The sequence below is a fragment of the Daldinia decipiens genome, assembly GCF_022478715.1.
Source record: "Daldinia decipiens strain CBS 113046 unplaced genomic scaffold F4813scaffold_7, whole genome shotgun sequence".
Taxonomy (NCBI): Eukaryota; Fungi; Ascomycota; class Sordariomycetes; order Xylariales; family Hypoxylaceae; genus Daldinia; species Daldinia decipiens.
In genome coordinates this window covers 580,075-594,133 of record NW_026054550.1, presented here as the reverse complement: position 1 = coordinate 594,133, position 14,059 = coordinate 580,075, and the positions used below count along the sequence as shown (strand labels likewise).

The window sequence follows — 14,059 nt, the reverse complement described above, 5'->3', positions numbered from 1 at the left end:
ACCTATCTTGAAGGGAGGATAGTAGATATGTGAGTCTCGAAGACAGTTCGTGTTCTCTATATATAAGCTTCACGCTCTAACTATTCCTAGGTAGTTGTCCAATTTCAGATACCCATTTCCTCATTCATTTCCTCATTTGTGTTTATATTGATGTTCGTTTAAGTATATTTGGTATAGTAGCGACATATGAAAATTCTCACATGGGACCAGCAGTCCCAAAGACTAGACTACCTAGTATATCGTTCCGCGATATGTATACAATGAGTGTGGTTCCTAGGTACGTCAAAAAAGCATCCTTATCCCATTTACTTCAATTTAATCCTCCCAAGAAAACGTGTGTCCTTCGTAATTCATCATGTATGTATCAGCAACCTGCTCAGAATCTTCCATGAGCATCGTCGCACTCCTCTAAGAATCGGTAGATACCCTCGAGGCCCTCGAAGTCTTCCGAACAGTGCTCACCCGAACTGATCGGTGGCGACATACTCTCGTACCCTTCCAGGTCGTCCGGTAGCGACATCCAAGGGTTGTCTTCCATCTCGCTGAAGTCCTCTTCGAAGAGCCCCTGTTCTGCGGGGAAGAAGCTACCTTGAGACCTTAACGAGCGGCCGGGCGAAGTGAGTGTTCTTGTGTCGTTGCTATTGGCACCGGGGGCGAAAGGGAACTTCAGTGCCATCGAGACACCTGTTTCAGCCGCGAAGTCTGAGTCTTCCCTTACGACGCCCCTTGTCAACCCGAGGTCATCACACAAGGACTCTACGGTCTCGGCGTCGACGCCTGGGAAGCGGACCCGCAGTGTATGGCCTTTCTCGAGCTGTATCGGAAGGTCCCCTAGCGAGGAGAGCTTCTTAATATCTGCCAAGGTCGAGGTAAGGTCCTTCAGAGCGCGGGCGAAGTCGACCGACAGAACGTCGAGGAAGCCGTCGGTGTTAAGAGTTGTGGTGTCGAGAGCGGGGAACTTGAAACCGGCGGAGGGGTAGGGGAACGCAGCAGCGAGGGGGCTGAGAGCAGTAACGGTAGGGCTCAGGTTGAAGTCGATGAAAGAGCCTGGAATGTTGTGCTTCGCAGCCGCCATCTTGCGGGTGGTCTCGTCTTGAAGAGTTGAGACCGTGCGATACTTCTTCTCGCCGCGGGCGGTAAGCCCATCAAACTGTGCCTTCTGGCCGGAAATCCAGAATGCTCTGACCGCAGCCGAAACGTTCTGGACGACCTGGGCCTGAGCCGCGGGTGTGTGGGAGAAGTAGCGAGCTCCGCCCACACGTCCGGACCCGAGACCGTATCCACCGGCGGTACGAGGGAGTGCACCTCCGGTAAGGTTCGGTCGTAGGGCGCTAGCGAAGGGGGCACGACCTGTGATCTGAGCAACAGCGCGGCCGGTCTGCGTGTTGAGGAACTTGGACCGGTCGACCCGGGGCGCGGCGTCAAGCCGGCCAGTGCTCATAAAGCGGCGGATCGCAGCGTTGATGTTCTTGTACGTAGTCGTGGTGGTCGAGTGCCATCGTCGGGACTTCTGCTGGCGTAGAAATGCGGAGGGGTGGATAGGCTGGCGCGGGTTGGGTGCGTTGCGTACGAGGACGGGTTCGAGGGCGGCGTTGTTAGCCGGGCGAGCCGCTGCTGCTGCGAGCTTGGCCCGGATCATCTTGCCCGCGTTGAGGGCGGCAGTACGGACAACCCGCAGCGTGGCGGGTGCCCATATGCCGCCTCCACCGAGAGGGGCGAGCATCGTGTTTTCCACTTGGAGTTCGTCGCTATGCGGCGAACTGACGAGTGAGAAAATAGGTTGGTCTGGGGAAGGAAGGGGGAAGAAGGGGAAGAGGGAGGGCGGGCGGTGACGATGCTATTTACACCCGATAAGGACCCTTAGATAAGCAGATGTGGCGTAGCATACATAGGTAGATTGCCACAAATTAGTCAGGTACCTAAGTCTCGATTTGGAAATCTCCGAGGCGGGTCTAGAGTTCCCCACCTAAGCAATTTTTATTTTTATTTTCTTCCACCTCGTCCTCCACGATTTTTTTTTCTTCCTTCCAAACAACTTTCTATCTTTGCTCATTTGCTCAAGCTTTTGAGCTTCTGTGACTTGAATGAAACCCGAGCTATGGATCTCAGTCTCCTATTTTTAACGGCTATTTAATTATGCTGTGTTATTACCAGGTTAGTTCCGCTTTTACTACGTCGTCCCGATGCTCCTTGCTATGAAGAAGGAAAAATTGAACAATCCAAATCTTACAACACAATGGGGATTAAGTCTCTAGAATTACACTGAGCAAATACCATCGGGATGCATTTGCAGTACGATCATGGCGATCAATTGAATGCTAATTCAACTCAGATAGGTTCTTGTTGATTAGCCGGGTGGCTCCCTCCATGGTTTTCCAATACATAAATCATAAATAAAGGTACGTTCTTTTCTTATAAAGTCAAGATATTTCCATACCGTTTCCACCGAGGGGTGATGAAGAAATCAACAAACCTAGGGAATTCCTCATTCCGAATACATCATGTAGATTTTGTTTAGTTTCAGCCTTGTCTGACCTCATAACCTATTCCGCTTGTTATTAGATGGCATTTTCGCGTACAATGCTAACTCGTCTACTCGAATAGGTACGACTTATTCTACTACAAACCCCATACCATTCACATGAGGATATCTTGAACGAACGGGCGGACATAAATGAACCCTCGCCCCTTCTCTCGTTCAAAGCGAGGACGTACAATCCTTGTGGGGGAAGGACCGCGGGGGATTCTTGTTGAGAATTCGTCAGCTGATTGTGTCTTGTCGACTCGAGCGTATCGTCGTCAGAGGTTTTGGAACGTAGCTAATATGTCTCGACAGGTATTATCATCTCTGTCTTCTAGTTATTCTCCTCGTAAAATGATGATCATTATTCACACTGTTTGATCCTGTCCAACGGGCTTGGAAATGAACATTACAAAAAATTCTGATTTAATGAGGTATGCGCCCATATCGATATTGGCAATTATAACCAAAGCTAACACGGCTAGACTGATAACTTTTACTTGATTACACTTCACTCGTTGTACGTCTTGGTTGATGTCGCTAACCCGATGGCCGCGATAGGTAACTTAAGCTTTACATATTTTCGAAGGCGTATTATTCCTTGAAGGTTAGTGGTTTCTCTCTATACTTCAATGCAAGCCTCGCGGATGACAATCTTCTGCATTAATGTCGGAGTTCTTGATGACGAAACTTTTCCGTTCTATCACCTTGGAGAACTGAAGAGGCTATAAGCATGCTCTTGATTATATATATTATACGTATCCATAGCTAACCTTTCTTAAGAGATTTTGTAGTTGTACTCAGTATAGGACTGTGTGAATTTCTGGTTCGGAGCACTAAACTATTGGTTCTTGTAGCTAGGTATGTACGTGTGCAGTGGTTCAGCCGACGCGGTTAAGTCTGGAACGGGAGAGGGAGTTTATAATCCTTCTAGGTTAGGCATATATAATAGTACGATGACACTAAACGGTTACATCTGCAATAATCGTGTCTAGTCACTTGCAGCGAGTCGGCGTCTTCTAAGTGCGAACACCGTTGACATGGATTTTCTGGGGAAAGTGGGACCGTATTACCAATTGCCGCGTCCACTGGAGGTCTGGACCCTGTTGCATCATGGATCTGCGCTACCTCTTCGGACCTCCTACAGCTACTATGTACATATGTATGTTCTTTCTCTTGCAATACATACCTACCTCACATGTATCAACGTATGTTCCGCCACTACATACCATTCCAGATGGACTGAGATGCCTAGTCTGGATTAGGCTTTATTAACGTTTTCGTATCGTTTCCCGTACGATATCTCCGTAGACTTTAGATTTGGTCATATTATTCGATTCGACGAGTCAACCCTACTAGCTCATGTTTCTCCTGCATCGCCAACGGGACTTACATATGTATGTTTAGTCTCCCCAGGCAATAAAGTAGGTGGTGTCATCCTCAAGCCACCGATCAAGGTAGCGGGGAGTGACAATCGAAATGCTCTGATTCGATCTTACTGATATGAGCTTCCTGGCTTCCGAGATCTCCTTGTTCTTATTCCTTTGCGGGGTAAAAGAGTGGCCGTTTGGTATGTACATCGCTCCTCTATCTGGCAAGGATGGAGCTATACCTCGTCTATGACGTTGATCTATCTGGACGAGCATGTATAAGTACATGTTACCTCATAATCCGAATACTGCTGCTCCCACTTTGCTGCTCGTCGTGTTGATGTACTGTACCTCCTCGGTCGTACGATCTAGACTGCGAGGAATTGGACTAACGGTAGGATAGTCTGATAGTCGACCCGATGTCTTAGCTCATTGGTGAAGTCATCACCGGGACTCTATCCCCGAGCGCTGGGTGGCTCCCCCTCGCTGATCAATCAACCTGGCCTAGACAATGGAAGGGATGTAACCTAGGTAGTAGCTTAGTGTGTGTACATACTTGCATCTATTATCTTGCGTAGTAGTCTCGATAGGCAGGTAGGGTAGCTATTGCTCATCCTTGTTGGTGTCTATCGTTGTTCGATTATACATAAAAGGTCGTGTGGTCTGTTCGGTACACTGTGAGCATGCATACATAAAAGGGATCAATCCCTCCTCTTCCCACCTCTATCTCGTTTCCCTATTATACCAATCCCTCTCATCACCACCCAGACATCCCACACATCCCCTACGTGGATATTGCTGTGTGAAACTATACCGTATCAAATACCAAGTTGGCCGACATCAGCAACTACACCTTGTCATCCACTCTCCATAAAACCATCAATATGGACAGCGGCAAGGCAGACAACCCTACACCGGCAGGTCCCTCTCGCCGACGAGTATGTTCTCTATGTTCTTCATACCATGTTACCTTAAACGACCGCTCTCCCCAATTGTATCTCGTTACTAACGCTGACTACCCCAGGGCTCCGGACCAACCTTCGAAGGCCTCATGAACCAGAAGCGAGGCAGCGACCCCAGTTCCATAGCCCGACGTGCTAGTCTCCATGACCAGAAGCCCCAAGCAGGTTTCTTCGGACAGATGTGGCACAAGTGAGTTCCCTCACATCCGTTCTACTCCTTCGTGTCAGAGGGGGTAGCCTGGGCTGACAATCCCCGAACTATAGCTTCACACGCGGCCAGCAAAGCCCCACGAAATAAGCTCGCCTACCATAGATGCCTACCTATCTAATTATTCTACCTATCTCTAATTAAGAAAGCACACGGATTGAATGATTGCCAGAGTGTATTGACGGGGAATTGAATCCCGACGGAATATCGGGTACTACACGCACGCATGCACGCACACTTGGCGATAAATGGGAGAATTGGGGTTCAAGATACCAATTGCTGGTAGAGTGCTCACCAGTTAAACTGTAGGGTGTAAAGATAGCCGCCTGTAATGTTGAGACGGATGGGAAACAAGGCAACCGGTGTCCGCTTGGTGATGTATTATTGTTAGGAATATGCACTTAGCAATATCACAAACAGAATTTTACAAGAATTTGACTAGGCGTCGTCTTCTATGATATTCAGCGTTGGTGATATGATCATATTAACTGTTGTTCCCATTACGTCTGTTGCTCATTAGTTGAAGCTATAACCTCTGTCAACCTCTGTCAGCTACTTTCGTTGTGGAGCATCTCACTGCCGTGTGGCCTTAGTAAATCATGTCGTGCTATATGGGCCTAGTCAATCTGTCATGTTTGAGTTTGATGAGGAGTGTTAACGACAAACATATCATGATAAATGAGACCGTTATTCTCCATGATATGGTATATAAGTCTTACTTTCAGTTCCTAAAACTGCAATCAAATTAGTAGGCCAGCTACATCACCAATTCGAACAGATCACAGAAAGGAATCTCGCAAAGAAACAAATGGAAGCAATGTCTGGCTTGAATCCAAGCTATCCAGTACTATCCTATGCAAGAGAATCCAACGGCATCCCACCCGGACAGAAATCCCCCACCAGTTGCTCCCTATTGTCAATTTTCTTATTTTTTTTTTTATCTTTCCTTCTTTTCTTTTTTTAATAAGAGAAATATATATCCTAAATGTAAAATAGAAATTTTCTAAGGAACCTGCCATGTTCCCAACCGCGAGATGTTCAAGCCGGTTGTTTTGTATCGCCCGGATCAGACGCGTTTCCAATCGAGCCGGGGGCCTTTGAGACAGTGCGGGCGAACCCGCGAAACCTGTCCGCAGAGAGACGCGACCAGCCCAGCCCCAAGTCAGACAACACATACAGAAACGCTGCGTGGTTGTGGACCTTTTGCCTTCCTACCAAAACTAGCTCCCACGCCTCCGGGTGGCTTCGCACCGGTTCCGGGGACGACCCGCAGTTGGTGCGAAAAAGGCAGCGTTAACGACGTGGGAAGGGTTCTCCTCGGCCTAGTCCGAGACGCTGGCTCCGGAGCAAAGTAGCTTCTGCCGAGGTTCGCTAGAGAGATTGATGACTATATAGTCTTGACGGGTCATCTCTCGCGTTCCGGCATATTGCCCTTACTATCGCGCTTATCTCCTTCAGAAAGAACCCAAGTATATGGAGGTACAGACAGCCGTTACCTCAGGCTCAGGGCGACGCAGAATTATATTTCTCGTCTCAACACCATCATGAGCCGTGAGGGGCCGTCCCGTGATGCCGGCGTAATATGCCGAGGCACCCCGGTTGTATAGATCAGCTCGATTGCTAAAAACTTCGAACAAAAAAAGGGGATTCAGGCTTCCCCTACGGAAGATCCCCTATAAAGAGAAAACCCCAATCCCAGAGTCAGCACTTTGCTGGCTAGCCGGGCCGTGAAATGGACCGGTACAGGCATACGGGGTCGTATCCATAACTGCCATTTAGCGCAAGCAAAAATTTTGGAGCGCTTGACGTGTAAGACCAGCATCATCTCATGATCGAGATGCTGTAATTAAATACAGCAACTGATGCCCTTTATAGTAGCAATAGGCACTATATTGATGCTTTACGAACTTTTTTTTTTTTTTGTTCGTGTCTTTACTTTCGGTGTATCGGTAGCCCTAGAATATGTATATGAAACAGCAAGCAATAGCCTCGGTGTTTTGCATTACAGGTTCAGGATCAGCTGTGATGCCACCTAATAATTCATGGAGCAAGGAGTAATCCTTTTTAAACTCCACGAAGAATAAATTCTGGAGAAATGAAATCTAGAAGAAGTCGTCTGGGTTTCATTACTCGCAGCGAAGAAGGCCGTTTATCGTCGTGCCCAGGACGATTATGACTGTGGAGATTACCGTGTAGCTCTGCGATGCATTAGTATGTATTAATGCTATTTGGCTTCCTCGGAAAACTTACATAACATTGGCGATTGAATTGTACCCGGACCTTTGTGAACGCCTGAAATGCTAGGTCGTACAAGTAACAAATTTGCCGTACCGTGTCTATCCGCATGGATAGCCGTTGCTTTTACCAGATATTACCTCATCGTTATCGTCGTACATGCCGAATTGGAACTTGTTCGAACGTAGAACTCTAGATCGTACATCTACCTGATCCAACATGTTAGCCACCGCCTCATCGAACAGGGTATAGGGGACAGTACTCACCCTACATGACGAATCACGCTATATGACCTCTAAAGTGCCGATAAATTAATAATCACATGAAAACTCATTATATTCGTGCATCCTGTGGTAGCTGTACATGCGCGATGTCGTTGCCCGAGGCAAACGCAATACCACGCCAAAGAAGGCCTTTTTCAATGTCTTGCCAAGGACTTAGCATTAAACATAGATCAAACAGATCTACGTGGCTGCTCGTAGGCCTTTTTTTCGTCATTCCGTCATGCCTAGGACCGTCAACGTCCGAAGTCCATATGTGCTCCACGACTACTTGGGCCTTTTATCGTCCTGCCCAGGACGACGCGACGTGGCGCGGAGCCGACTTATCGAGGAGCGATAACGAGGGTTACATCATTTGGAGAGTTCGCCCAAGGGAAATCGCAGGATAGGTGGGGTTATATACCCGAGACTCTGAAAAGCCACATCTAGATGAAATTTGTGTTAGTCTAACCTACGTGATTATATGACGATGGCCAGGAAGGGGAAATAGGTTTACCATGTTCTGACCGTAGTAGTGTATGGACTAGAATGTATGACACTATGATATCGTCTTCTAAGGCGCTATGCTCGCCCTACTGGGGGGAGTAAGTAAAGATGCGCGCCATCGGTTAGGCAATGCCCCACCGGACTTATCCGATAACTATACATATCGGAAACTGCTGCGCTATGCCAGTATAAGTAGCCGTGATATGAGTTCGATAGATATGTATTGAGCAGGGAAGTCGCGGATCCATTGTAGAAATTGGAATGTGGAATGGGGAATGTGGAATGTGAAAGTAGAAGATAAGGCTTTTGGGTTGCCAAACCCGAGCCTTCTGCCTTATTGGGTTTCACTCATTACGTAATTGAGATTTGTCATACTGGCGGGGGGTATGTTTTCTTTCGAGTACCGGGCGGATCCGGATTGATGCGGCTCAAGTTACTAGTGTAATTCAGTCTTGACGACATTTGTGTGATGTAGGTTAACTTGTAAGTAGGACAGCTTATATATGGTTTCTTGTTAGGGAGATCTCAGTTTTATAAGTCGTTTCTCTGGATGATTGATAAATGAACTCTCCACATTGACCCCTTCCTTACACTGGTCTGGTGATATAATACTCTTAGACAGTTTACATAGTAAGTAAAAAGCCCATAGCGTATTTTCTCCTAAAGTGCGAACTTGATAGTTCCTAGCATAAAATTTTTTTCCCCCTGCAAACAGGCTGTCCACTTCCTGACTTAGCTAAGTTTTTCTTTTCTTCTTTTTTTCCGTTTGCTTTGGTTTGCTTGGCTTTAACCTACAAGTTCGCACTTTGGAAATAGTGTGTATGGCATAGAAGAACTCTGCTATGACCTGTTATTTAGTACACGCCTCAACGCGTCTCGACACTTAATTGATCTGCTCATTCAAAATTACTTTCTGTGTGCTACTTAATGGACTGTATCGTGTTTTCAATTGGTGGCCGTGGGAAAGGGGAGAGATGGTCCCATATCAACTCAATCCTTCGCGCCCCAGCTTGCTAGCACGTTTCACAGATGCGGAATCAGTGTGAATTCGTGGTATGACGAGAACCGAACAGTATCATTCGCAAATCTTAGGTCGTCAGGGAGAACGATAGATGTTTGAAGGGATAAAGTGATAGGGAGGATCTCAAGTAGTTGACAAGCTCTTGCGTGTCTGCTGGCGTCAACACCCATCGTGTCACATAACTGATACGTGTTATTAGGGCCTTGATACGAGGAAATAATGATGAAATTCTTGATGATCTGATTGATTGTTGTGAGATCGTGGGAACGCGTTATTCGCCCCTAATTACATGAAATTAGGGAATCTAGAACACCTGAGCAGTGAAACCGTATTGCGGTAAATAGAACGAGAATATGCATATTTACGATCTGAATCGTGCCTTGCTTATGAATCGGGTAGCTTCTAGGCAGTCCTTTTTAGTAGATTGAAGTCTCATTCTATACTAAGCTTTTGTCTTGCTACTTGTAGGTTACATTTGTCCAATCTATTTTTGAGCCAGCCCCGAGATATCTCTCCGCGTAATTGTTAAATACTGACCACTTTTAGCGAGGCGAAAATATTAAGACTGGAGGAATATTCCCTTTGTTAATTTCATCTCACTACGTAGGAGCTCTTCACGAGCGATTGTTAATCTAATTAGAACTAAATACTGGGCGACGTGTCGAGAGCGCGAGTTACTAATTTCAAGCCTGGTTTGTATTTACGATGGGACGGGAGGAAAAGAAAGGCAAAGAAAATATTTCCCTTACACCTTCTTAAGCCATATCTAGTGACTGGCCCTTAGGTTTGTATTTAGAAAAATGAAACTATCTATACTGAGATTCTATCTGACCCATAATCGCGCAAGACCATACCATGGCCATTTACATTACACTCGCTTCTTGAGTTGTAAAGATAGCAAAAAAAAAGAAAAAAAAAGAAAAAGAAAAAGGCGGAGAATAGCTATGATAGAGATGTTATTTTCATTTAGCGTAAGAAGCACTAGTTTCCGTGAAAATTCGCTGCTATATTATCGTTCTCACAATTTGTCTAGCTTTGGCTAAGGCCAAGAATCCTCGCCAGAAGTTGCCAAAATACTCCAGAACTAGTTGTATAAGAGGTACTTGGCCACCCTGAATATGAACCTCAGAGATATTCCGTCTCGTGTTCTCGGCGTTAAATGGCGAATACGGAGGATCCAGTGTTTCAGTGCTATATGCCTGGAGCTCTCTGGGATTGATGCAATGGTTGATGGTCAAGTGGCCTATGTGTAACCAATCTATGTGCCAAATAATACTCAGTTTATATCCCATTACGTGGACATGCTCACAATCGATATTCTTACTGCCAATACGGTTATTATTACCCACGACGGAGATATCATTGAATCTCCCCTGTTGTATCAAGTCGGACCGGGGTAACTGTATTGTAGGAGATCTCCAGTTTCCTTGACTGATTTCTTCGACTTTAACACGATGCTCCCAATCGGCATGGAAGCCACAGGAATAGTAACTACATATTGCTCTTCTGATCCCTAGAATATTGGATATTAGATATCGTTAGGATGTGTTTAGTAGAAGTCCTACCGGTGTCAAGCTTGGGCTCCCCTGTTTCGTCCAGCGATGCTAAGAACAAGTACGGAGCTCGTGCACCACAGTGACATATTAAGTCTTCACTAGGTAGGTTGATTTCAGGAGCCAGTGGCATATTGATATAGTAAGCAGGAGGTTTTGGTAAACGTCTCGTACTAGTGTTAAGGAGAAGCCTATTGGTAGGGATATGTAACTTTTTTACGAGTCTCGGATAAAAAATTACTTGGAGGAGAATTGCGAGGTATTATGTTTTAATAATTGCCTTGCGCTGGTAAATAACATAGAAAAACATAAGGTAAGTGTATATTCTGAACAGCCTCAATGCTGCGAAACTGACATATACTCGTGATATTTCTGTGATGCCACACCGACTATACTAAGCATGTGCATGTTAAGCTGTTGAACATGTTGAATAAGTAACAGCCCAACCGGTATGAAGTCCTGGTCCATAGGGTCGAAAGAAAGGGAGAGGAGAGCTGGCTTAAACAGGAAGATATCTACTTCGATAATATCAGGCCAAACTTTAATCACTGGGTCTCGTTGATTCGGATATGTTAAATTTAACCTATATTGTAGGAAGACCAGGTAAATGATAATTAGGTAAAGATTAGGTGTACACCAATAAGCGTACGGCAAAGGAAAGGAAACACAATACTGAAATGAGGCTATCACGATCTGTTGTTGTCTATTGTTGAGTTGTGTGTGTGTGGGTTAGCCTAAAAGGTAAACCCTTTTAGGCTTAGCCCCACGCACGCGGTGGCACGTGACTAGCTTACATAATTGGCTATTCCCCATATTCCAACATATATAGCCCTAATAGACATAAACGTTCTCATCATCATCATCATATATAATATATACACCCCTGAATCTACCCCTAACACACTTATATTCTGACACACTATATCATATCCGGTTCACCGTATCAACGTATCAATCGCGAAATATATCTTTCCATATACGGAAAAACGCGATTTAGAATCTTCCGATTCTTGAGCCTTTTGCTGGAGGCTGAATTGTGTCATCCGTGGGCGATTCCGGGGGAGATACCGGGAGCGGCACCGTGGCCTTCAGTATGGCCTTCGGTGTGGCCTTCGGTGTGGCCTTCGGTGTGGGCATTGAGTTATTATTCGTAGAGTTCTGGACGTTCTGGGTTGTTTGGTTATTGCTTGGTGCAGATCGTGCATGTGCTAGCATCACTTCGTCACTGTAAACCCCAAGCCAGAGGCGATTGCCCCGGCCCTTAATATTCTTCGCTGTCATGTTACTTTCTTTGCAATTGGCCAGAGTCCAATCGTTTCCTTCAACGTCGACATGCTCAAAAACAGTGCTACTCATAGGAGACGTGACACTAGGGGATTGCTGTAATTCTATGTTAATAAGAATTCTTTCCCAACCATTACTCTTGAAACTACGTACCACGGTTTGATCTGCCTCGGCAGCACGATTATTTTGATCTTGGCTAGATTGTCCTCGGTTCATTTTTATATGATCTGTAAAGGGACGAAACCTATGTTAGTAGAATGCTTTTAGACTTGTAGTAGGCAAAGATAGGGGAGAAGTCTTATGTAGATGTAGGCCGGGCTCCACTTACGGGGCGGTCTGTTCGGACTAGATACCTCTTGGGCCGTAGTATGCGTATCTTCCTTTGTATCTTCCTTTACGGATTTGAGTTTATCTTGCTCTATCTTCGATCTGTTAAGGTTGGCAATCGTTAAGATAAGTGTGGTTTTATCGTGTTCTAGCGATTGGAAAAGTTGAGTGATTCGGGCTTCGACTGTTCTGGCTAATAGCGCACCCCTCATTCTTGTAGCGAATCTTATCTTTGGTCCCGGACTGCTGACTGGGCTATAACGGGGTAAGAGAATGCCTAGCTGATTAAGCTTCGGGTGCATCGCCTCTATGATAAGCAGTATGTTTTTCGTGTCTAATGTCGGGTTTTGTCGGATATCAGAAATTGCATTATCCAGGGCCGTCAGCTGGGCAAGCCATCCTTCGCATTTGCCCTGGGCATTCTTTAGGAACTCTCGAAGTTCTCCAATCAATTCGAGGATTTTAACAGATGTTCCAAAGAGCTGCCCTGCGGCTGCAACGGTACCGAGAACCTCCATACTCCTTTAGGAGCTTGTTAACAATTCGATTCCAATTCTTGACGTTAAGAATATGATAGCCTCTCGGTTAACCTACTTGAAAGCCTATACTAAAGCAGCAAATTGGTGGCGTTTAACCTAGAGCCTTGTTGAAAAAGAAAAGGAAGACGGGAAGGCATATTATATCCCCTAAAGTGATATATAGAATGACGTATTAAATCTCGTACTGAATAGATTCCTGACAGACACCTCAAACCTTAAGCACTTCTGGTTTCTAAATTACTCAGCCCCATGTCGACGTAATAGGATGCTTCCTGCCATATCATCTACGGCTACGTTTCACTATTTCGTGTTTGCGGCCCGAACTTAATAGGTACCTGATTAGCTACCTACGCGTAGGCCTGAAGTTTATCATGCATTTATCGAGGTATTTTGCTGTTGATTCGTGGCACTCGGTTAGACGTTACAGCATGCGGCAAGGCATTATTCGTTTAGCCAATGACAAATACCTAGGTATTATTTTGGAGTCTGCCTACCAATAGCCGAAAACCGACCCGTTTTTGCCTCTCACTGCCTCTAATAGGGCACCGCCCCCTATCAACCGTATCATCAATATTACCAAAGTCTGACGGTAGCCGCACTACGCTAAGATGTCCATAAAAATAACATCTAGGGCTGGACCACCAAGATGGATGTGAAGTCTACATTTCCTGCTCGTGTTTAAATACTTGATTAATAGACTGGGCTGCAGATAGGCCATGTTCTATCGGTGGTGCGTCGCTAGTCGTTGCAAAACGATGTATTAACTTTGCGAGGATGTCGAGTTTAGTTCAGGTATTACAGCAATCGGCCTGCATTATCTTTGAGAATACTCACCGTTTAGAAGAAATGTCTCGCTGCCAAGCTTATGTTATTATTAAGAAGCGATCCTTTGTCGTCTACCGGATAAGCGCTTGAACATCTTAACACTTGTAGTTGGTGCTGAGATATAAGATATATGAAAGGTTAAGCTGTATCCAATCACAATTAGCCGAGTTGATCCTTAGATAAATCATCACGATGCCACTCTTTTTGCGTCAGTGTAACAAGAGGTTGCTACACCTGTCATGAGGTGGAAGTAAAATGCATTGAAACAACGAAGTTGTTCAATGAGGAACTCTAACCTAACTACGGAAGCCTGTAGCTAAACGTATTAAACTGTCAGCGGATAAGTGAAGCTAGTTAGTATAAATTACCTAGTTATAAATCTACGTAAAGTAGATATATTATAAAAGGCGCTACGCGCCTTTATAAGAGGATAGAAGGTTAAGCGTT

At 45.5% G+C, this 14,059-nt stretch overlaps 3 protein-coding genes across 3 annotated transcripts; 1 reads left to right on the top strand and 2 right to left on the bottom strand.

The window, feature by feature from the left end:
- Positions 1 to 32: 32 nt before the first annotated feature.
- On the bottom strand, positions 33 to 1,789 carry F4813DRAFT_351152 (uncharacterized protein). Its single transcript, XM_049242382.1, has one exon. It carries the CDS (start codon positions 1,721 to 1,723, stop codon positions 377 to 379), a length of 1,347 nt encoding a protein of 448 aa, XP_049102127.1. The 5' UTR covers positions 1,724 to 1,789; the 3' UTR covers positions 33 to 376.
- A 2,688-nt stretch (positions 1,790 to 4,477) lies between these two features.
- Positions 4,478 to 5,742, top strand: F4813DRAFT_314971 (uncharacterized protein). The gene is made up of 3 exons (XM_049240923.1): positions 4,478 to 4,829; positions 4,916 to 5,043; positions 5,118 to 5,742. The coding sequence occupies exons 1-3, from the start codon at positions 4,776 to 4,778 to the stop codon at positions 5,149 to 5,151; spliced, it is 216 nt and encodes a 71-aa protein (XP_049102126.1). The 5' UTR covers positions 4,478 to 4,775; the 3' UTR covers positions 5,152 to 5,742.
- Positions 5,743 to 11,301: 5,559 nt separating this feature from the next.
- On the bottom strand, positions 11,302 to 13,140 carry F4813DRAFT_314928 (uncharacterized protein). Its single transcript, XM_049240922.1, has 4 exons — positions 12,973 to 13,140; positions 12,250 to 12,770; positions 12,078 to 12,148; positions 11,302 to 12,017 (listed from the first exon to the last, which is right to left on the bottom strand). The coding sequence occupies exons 2-4, from the start codon at positions 12,764 to 12,766 to the stop codon at positions 11,631 to 11,633; spliced, it is 975 nt and encodes a 324-aa protein (XP_049102125.1). The 5' UTR covers positions 12,767 to 12,770; positions 12,973 to 13,140; the 3' UTR covers positions 11,302 to 11,630.
- Positions 13,141 to 14,059: the final 919 nt, after the last annotated feature.